We start from the raw sequence: 8,558 nt of genomic DNA, 5'->3' as shown, positions 1-8,558 counted from the left end.
CCGTCGAAAACCGGTCCTGCTTGTGGCCGCTAGCCGATTTTGCCTGACGAACACATGCGGTCGCCATCTTGGATCGGCCGGGGATGACGTCATTGGTACAAGGCACGGCCGCTTGCTCAATTCTAGCTCCAGCTAGAGATGGAAACAGAGGCCGCGGCCAATAGTGACGCTTCGTTGAACGGGCCTTGATATTTCGCCTTTCGATTTTATTCATCTTTCGCAGTTTTATTGCCGAGGAGGATTTACAGTCAGAGACAAAAGCACTTATACGAGTGCAAGTTAACTCTAGTCCAAATACAGTCCGCGACAAAAGCATAGCGTACTCTATCTATCTAAATTTAATGTTTCTGCAATTAATGTTTCTACGTGATAAAACCCGGTCAATTTTAATGCTCAATGATCTTTATTACGTAGTTATGTTACATAGTTTGACTTTACTATAGAAAACTGAACGAAACGGCCACGTTATTTAAGTATTAAAAAAAATGATTTTCAATATTTGCCGCTCACTTCTTTGCTTCGTACGATTGCCAACACGAGCTTTGCAAGCGATATATCTTGTTTTTTAATATATCTAGAACAACGATTTCCCTATTTTGTTGAATACAGTGTTTTTAATACTGTAACACTTTCGAATTGCCTTACGTACTCCTATAACCGTCTGTTATTAATTCTACCTAATAATTTTCCATTATAATAAGATCGAGTAATCCCGTTGGCCGTACCAAAATAACCTACTAAAATATTCCTTTTTCTCAAAGCAGTCTCTTACACGTTTTGTTATCCACCTACGTTGCCCCGTTGGAATATTACATTTTCACAAGCGATTATGGCTTTACGATCGCTTGTTTGTTCATCTATTAAGTCAATGTATTTCCAACTATATAATCGTCTTCATTTTAATTGCTCTGCAGTATCTAATTTCGACCTAAATTGGCAATTTAACGCTTACTCTTCCTTTCCTTTTGTCGTGGAAGTATGCGATACCAAGAACAATCCGGATCATCCAAAAAAAAGAATCATTTTCATAAAAAAAAAAAAAGAAAAAAAGTCTACGTCATTTTCCATCGAGTAATGTCCTCTAGTGCAAAGTATAAACGTTTTTCATGTGTGTTTCGTGGTAAAAGGTAGTTTCCTTCTGCTTTAAATGTGGACATTATTATGTAACGCATTGTTCGTTACGCTATATACGCATATACCATATATATGCGGAACGGTGTGTCATACTGCCGAAAATGAATTTTACGCTTTTCTTAAAGTCACACGTTCGCGGTAAGAATTTATCGTTTTCGATTGACCAGCATCCTCCTGTTTACTACATTTTTCTGAGTTGTGTAATAAATCGCAAGCAATTTTTCGACTCTGATCTATAATACCTATATGAAATACCTATATGAAATTTTCAACGCCGACTACTTTTCTCGCTCCGATGTTGGAATTGTTTGTAATATTTCGTCGTCGCTTACCGATTTTCCATGTCCTATACCGAAATCTAGAAAAAGGAAAGAAGAAAGAAAAACAGATTTTCACGGTTTACAAACCCAAATTTCACGGTTTACTGCCGATACTCTCAAATGAAAATGGAAATAATTTCCATTGTTTTATAAGACTGTTTATAAAACGCCAAAGAAAGTTTTATTAGTTGGATCGAATGGTATATGTATTTTCGCCATTTATATGTACAAACGTATAAATATATGTATATATTTTGAATATTTGTAATCCTATGTTAAACTTGAAGCGCTTTCACGTTTAATATGTAAAATAAATGTCCTCTGTACGAAAACGTAATTTGGAAGGAACGCAGATAACAGAGAAAATACGTGCACATAAAATTTGCGATCTTACTTTTGCAGAATTTGCAAAATTTTTTGCTAAAAAAATAGCCTTATTAGAATATTAATTACGACTTACGGAATTTTCTAATATAAAAATATCCTTGATAGCATATATTGTATATCGCAGCATATACCATAGCATGTATATACATTAGATCGAAAATGTTTAATTGTATGGAAAGTTGGCAAGTTTGAAAAGTTTTTCGCGATCTAAAAGATAAAATTTAATATATGATTCTGTTTTCTCACGTGTGATGTATTAAATTGTAATGTTTGCAACCGATTTGTAAAATGTTATCGAACATTTATTAGTAATTGAAACTTCAATTACTAATAAATTAACCCGCTAATGATTAATTATTGTTTGTTTCTATACGTTGGACTACTATGCAGATGGTAATCGTGATCGTGTACAATACTGAATCACGATCGAACAATGGTTTATTGCGCAAGATCTTACGGTTGTGCATTTTCTGCAATTTCAGTCTATATCGCATAGCAATATGAATTCCTTCTTTACCGTTTCTGTCAGCATAGTATTAATAATTCGTCGTATTTTTGGAAGATTATCCGATAGTTGAAAGAGCAAAGGAAAATTAAGTTGATTTAAGCGTTCCGCCAGATATTATGGTATACATTGATCTAGATTAGATATAAATTATATAGAATTATAACGATCTTTTACTTTTACTTAGAATTTTCATTATACAAACGTGACAAATTTTTGTCACGCAGCTCGAAGAAAGATCCGTCTTAATAGAAAATTGTAACGGAAAAACGATAACGATTCTTTTACATTACTCTTTTTAGCAACGTTTTTAATAATAGAAAAATACAACTTGATCGAAAATGATTCAAAGAAAGCGATAGAGTTAAGTAAAACATCGCATGATAAATTTGTCTTTTCTAATAAATTCTAGTATTGAATTATTAAAATTATAAGGGACAAAATTATTACTAAAATTATCATATCAAGCTATTTTTAACAATCTTTGACGCGATAATGTGGAAAATATAGTTAAGGAAGATTTATGCACGGTTTATAGAGTGTTGCGTTTGAGAGGTGTTAAATATTTTAGTATTTGTCTTTGTGTGCGGATTTCACTGCAAATAGATATACCGAGAATTTAGGCTAGGTTTTGCCATATTTCTGGTCTTACGTCAGATACGAAATGACGAGTTCCGTTTTCAAGGAATATCTGTGGGTATGTGCTCGTGTATTATTCGTAGAAAAAATTCTTCTTTTATTCATCTCGATTTCTGTTCCGATTGCTCTCAACAATGAAAGCTAACGAACGTTTCATTAAATTATTTACATAATTAACATTTTAAGCGCTTAGTTTATTCCGATAGTAATCTACAGGCTAAAACGCATTTTGCACTTTACACGTAGAAAAAGGAGACACTGTACGCGCGCGTGTTTCTGTGTGAAGTAAAAAGCAAATAATAAACAGAAACGAATTAATTCTGTGCTTCCTGCAGCTTCCAACATGAGATCACACACTTTAGTTTTTACAAGATTTTCACCTTTAAGAGACTATTATTGCCATTTACTTACGTGTCAGCGCGTGTTCTCATCGCAGTTCTTCGAACCTTTCTAGATGTTTCCTGCGCAATACCACGATCGTACAAACAGCTCTCGACACTTGTCGGAGAAAACTAACAATTGAGAGTGGGAAAATTGAGTCGCGTCTAATCAACAAACGTGAAAAATCAACATGGAAGATGAACGAAGTTGGCGTTCTTCAGAGACAGGCAGAGATGCGTAATAATTATGCGGAATAATTTCACAATTAGCGACGATTCAATTTTTCGGTCCGTTTCCGCCTAGGCCTCGATACAAGAGTGTATATCCGTAGCGATAACAAAAAAATGTATTTTCATTTAAAAGTACAGCGTACGCGGCAATTTATAGTTTGAAATTGATATTTTTAATTTTGCTTATAAGAAAAAACATATCGCTATATTTATGTGACGTGTTTCCACCTAAATCTACGAAGCAACTTGTATTGAAAAATTCACGTTTTAGATTTTATATACCTATTATATACTATGGTGCGAAACTTGATGAATAATTTGCCTGATATTATCGTCTTTGCTACTTGTTTAGACATAATTGTAAATAGATTTTTTGAAATTTGCAACAATTTCTAGCTGTATACACGTAGCCTGTATACTACGCGACAAGTCGTTTCACGTTCGTACTGTGACAGTGATCTTGAACGATGTTCTTCGGATCTAAATCGTGTAGTAATTACCGGTACCGTTTTAAGTCGAAAGGGAGTATCCGCAACTTTCGCTCGAATCGAGTCATTGCTGCTAGATAGTACAAAGATAGTTTATCTAAATGTATATTAAATAAGAAAGTCGTATTTACAATGAAATTGTATAACAGTTTAAATTTTGGAACGTATGCGAAATCGATAGCTGGTTGTTAAATAGTAAAAGTCATTTTTCAGCAAATTAATGGGTTATAGGTTGTGTTATAGTTATATTCGGCCGCCGAGAGATGACTGGCAACGCTAACATAGAAATATACAAATGCCATCCCCAATTATTACAGATCCAAGTTCGAAATAATAATCCTATAAATAAATATATGCGTATATTACATAGACAACTTTTACGAAAACGAGTTGACTTTAATTCCCTCCCGAGGCAAGATCCGGGTTGCAGTTGCAGGCAATTGACACATTCATCTTTCTTAAAACGAGCATCACTCTGTTGTATCGTTATATGTATGATCAGAATTTTCTTTTTTTTTTTTACAAAATAAGACTCCAGGACGAAAAGTTCACAAGTGTTAAATCGCGAGTGACTGATGTTTTTAAGGACATGCTGTACTTTATAAAAATATCACTATCGGTGATGTATACGTATTTTCATCGTTGCAATTATATCGCTGACATATTTTTTATACTTTATTTATTCTATATCGTATCTCTTATTCGTTATATCTCATTTATCTACGTTGTACGTTGTACGTTACGTTTCATTTATTTTCCTACCAGCTACGTAAGGCTGGTGAAAATAATGAAATTTCCCAGTCTCTTATAGAGCCTCTTTTTGTACACCGTAGAAAGAACTATGCTTAACGAGTTATATAAATCCTTTCGTGGCACATTTCGATCGATTCGCAGCGTGGATCGTGCAAGGGCACGGGCGCATACACGAGCCAGAGTTTCGCTTGTGCGTGGCTAGTGAAAGTAGAGTGTTTGCGCAACAAGGCGACGTTGTCTCTCCTTCGGATACTGGTTCGACTTTAAAGGCTCGATGCCTGTCTGTCTCCTAGACTTTCAACCGTGCCAGCTGTTAACGACATTGCTCTCGTTGTACGACTGCTTTTCTTTTTCCCCTTCGCACCGATAGTTTCTTGCAGTCTGTTTCCTCTGTCTTTGCGTATCGTCGTACAACTCGCGTCATCTTCCTACTGTATTCATATTGTAAATACGGTTTAGCATAGCCTAATGGAGAAGCCTCGTTCGAGCGTAAGAACAAAAGACGCGATTATTAGGATAATTTTTCGAATAACAAAGCATCTAAACGCTGTTCGTAATATCGTCGAATTAAATGCGACCGATTTTTACGTGAGCATTGCCGCTTCGAATCGTTAATTATAAATTTTGACGATCGTCGGTCGATTTTTCTTCGAAATTCATGGTGCGCAATAAGAGACGACATTGTTCGCGAAACGTGCCAATATTGTATGCGATGTTAGAACGATTCGTTATCCAGACATTGTCCGCTGTGTATCTAAGTAAAAGCTGAGAAAGAGTTAGAACGGAATCGATATCGAGGACTGGACGATATGTATCGAGCTCGCCACCACTTACATACCACTGAGAAGAGAGAATCGTAGAATAGGTGTGTCGCGACATTCCTCGTTGGAATTACCGATTACGAACACGTACGCGTCTTCTACACGAAAACTGCATGTATGTACGTATATTATAAATAATACAGGCTCGACGGCTCCGTCCGATTCATTCACTTGGAACGTGATCGGCAAGATGATTTCGTTCTATCCACTTGCGCGCACTTACGATCAGTCAGCACTTTTCGTTCGAACGACAGTCCCAGCGATTATTTAAGTACACCGTGACTCACGAAACTTCATGTATATGTATACAGAGTGTGCCACCAACTTTGTCCACCTCAAGTATCTTTGTTATTTCAAACAATACGTTTTCATACGTTTCGAATAAAAGTTGTGGGATTTAAAGGAATAGATAACGTGGTAGTAGCGATCTCTTGACAAGTGGCTGCGTTATTATTACGAGTTATAATTTAAATAAATAAATGACTCGTAGAATATTTCATTGCGAGAAGTAGTAGACTCGTCCGAGTCCATTATGATCTGGCTATACTTTGTAATTAATCAGGCGGAGTCTATGTAATTGTTATTTTTCTGGTAATTGGGAAAGTACGCAGTGAAAGTAATCGTAAATGTACCGAATACGAGTAGCGCACTCGTGGAAACATCCGAACATTTCTGTCCACGTAAATATCGTCTCACAATCGAGACTGCAACAGTGCTGTCTGTCGTCAACAGCAGACAATGCCGTTACAAACATCCAAAACCAAAATCATATCGAAGAACTGTTCTACGTAAATGAGGTTTACGTGGTCCGTAGTGTGAGAAATTTGGCTAAGAGACAAGGTCGTTGTCGGCCATCTATCGAGCAAAGTTTATTCGTATATTCTACCATTGGTACGTAAAAGATTCTTTTTATCGTTTTTCAGATGCTGTCGAGGTTGCTGGTCGTATTCTGGATGGCACTTCCTCTAGCGCTATCTCAGAGTAATTATGCGTCACAGGGAAACAGTATCGAATATCAGCCTGGTTTGCCGCCCAGCACAGTGTTAAATGGAAAAGTAACAAAATTGGACGACATCTCGTCGATGATATTTCTGAATCGTACAAAGGCCTACCTGAATTGCAGTCAAGGGAGCATGCAGGTGGAGCTGAAATTCGAGGAACCGTTTTACGGGGTCGCGTACGCTGATTTCGATCGAAACAGTGCCTGCATATTCAAAGGACGCGGATCGACCAGCGCCAAGTTGGAATTGCCTCTGAAAGGTACGTCGTTCTATCTCTTTCATTTTCGCTTCTTCTTAGACTCTGGTAATGACTCCGCTCAAGTACGAGGCAAAATGGTTCCAACATTGATCGTCTCTAGACTCGAATCCGTCGCAAGAACGTCGAAGGAAAGGGACCATCATCGACGTATCCGAGTTTGGGCTAGCCTCTCCGATACGGTCATAAAAGCCAACGAATAATTAATATTAGTTGGTTAATACTACTTGATTATAGAAAAATTTCACGCGAGTCGACTCGCCTCGCCTCGGCTGGATTAAAGGAACTGATTCGAATGCAAGATGTCGATGATCTTCGTTTTTAATTATAACTGCTAATTGGCCCGCGATAGTCAATAATACACCGGTTAAGAGCTGAAAGACGGTAGTTGTGTAATTTGGCAACCAGATGTAATATAAGAGGAACGCCTTTGTTTGCCTGTAAGCGATTTCTCCGCGTTATCGAGTATAAAAGAATCGTTAACGAACTCACAAAACTGATAAACCTACGTCGGTTGGGACGATAGAAGCAAAAATTTCAAACGTTCGTAGCGAATTTGGACGATGCACCAGCTACGAGGAGCTATTGCTCATGGAAAACGATCGAACGAACCATTAAATTAATAGCCCTATGAAGAGGACCGATACTGGATGGACTACATAACCCGCAATCCAGACCAAATACCGTACCAACGACGTACACGAGATACACGAAGAAAATCGACATAACGAGAAGTAAGACAGCACACCAAGCAAAAATACTAAGAGACCTATCACTCGGGCATCGAAAGCGATCAGGTTTACTACGATAGACTCGGATTTATTAACCTTTGACTCTGTTTCGACGATTGGCTACTTGCCGCTAATTTGCAAATGTGCAGAGATTATTCTTGTCCAGAAATCAAACAAACCAATCTCGTTACCTTCCGTATTGTCGAAAATAATAGAAAAGAATAACGAAAGAATAGTAATAATAATAATAATAATAATAATAATGGAAATAATAATAATAATAATAATAATAATAATAATAATAATAATAATAATAATAATAATAATAATAATAATAATAATAAGCGGAAAGCAAGCAACAGCTAATCTATTTGCGGCGATCTAGTTTCACACACAACGCCACAACGCCTTCGAATATAACCGCGTTTTCACGGATGTAGAAAAAGCGCTTGACAAAACTATCGCAACTATTTGCAAAATTGTTAATAGATTATCTCTTCGATTCGAACGTATCATTGGTAATCCATAAACGATACGCGAGAAAAAGTTTACTAGCCGGGAAATGAGAATGATACGAAGTGGACGAGACGAGATACAGCCAAGGCACTGTAGTTTGTTGTTACGACGCACTACGACACACGTACTTTAGTAAAGATTACTAGAGTAACGAAAAGAACGACGTTGGCGTGAATTTTGCCGAGCGCGACAGCGATAAACGCGTACGAGTAAGTACAGAGCCAAAGTTTCCGAGTGTTAAAACCTCGAGCATGTCGATATAGCGAGGCGCAGCAAATTTCAAATCCGCGCGAGCCAAACGCGGAAGCTTCGTCTCGGCGACGAGGCGGTGTTCGAATTTCGAAATCCGCGACAGTTTGATTTTCGACGAGCCGCGGCGGTTCGTCGAGTCCAACG

At 37.3% G+C, this 8,558-nt stretch overlaps 2 protein-coding genes across 3 annotated transcripts in view; one reads left to right on the top strand and one right to left on the bottom strand.

Moving 5' to 3' along the window:
- The window catches only part of LOC112214081, a 41,638-nt gene that overhangs the window by 13,337 nt on the left and 19,743 nt on the right, over positions 1 to 8,558 (bottom strand).
- The window catches only part of LOC100742737, a 16,133-nt gene that overhangs the window by 1,463 nt on the left and 6,112 nt on the right, over positions 1 to 8,558 (top strand). The window contains exons 1-2 of one of the 2 annotated variants that reach the window (XM_024372439.2): positions 6,300 to 6,382; positions 6,582 to 6,918. In XM_024372439.2, the coding sequence (XP_024228207.1) occupies positions 6,582 to 6,918 (337 nt within the window). In that variant the 5' untranslated portion in view covers positions 6,300 to 6,382. Of the gene's footprint in view, positions 1 to 6,299; positions 6,383 to 6,581; positions 6,919 to 8,558 lie in introns of those variants that run through there. The other variant, XM_003485615.4, reaches the window with a different exon arrangement.

Source organism: Bombus impatiens, unplaced genomic scaffold, assembly GCF_000188095.3.
Source record: "Bombus impatiens unplaced genomic scaffold, BIMP_2.2 scf_0064, whole genome shotgun sequence".
NCBI lineage: Eukaryota > Metazoa > Arthropoda > Insecta > Hymenoptera > Apidae > Bombus > Bombus impatiens.
The sequence above is the reverse complement of the archived record's forward strand: the minus strand, read 5'-3'. Positions and strand labels throughout refer to the sequence as shown.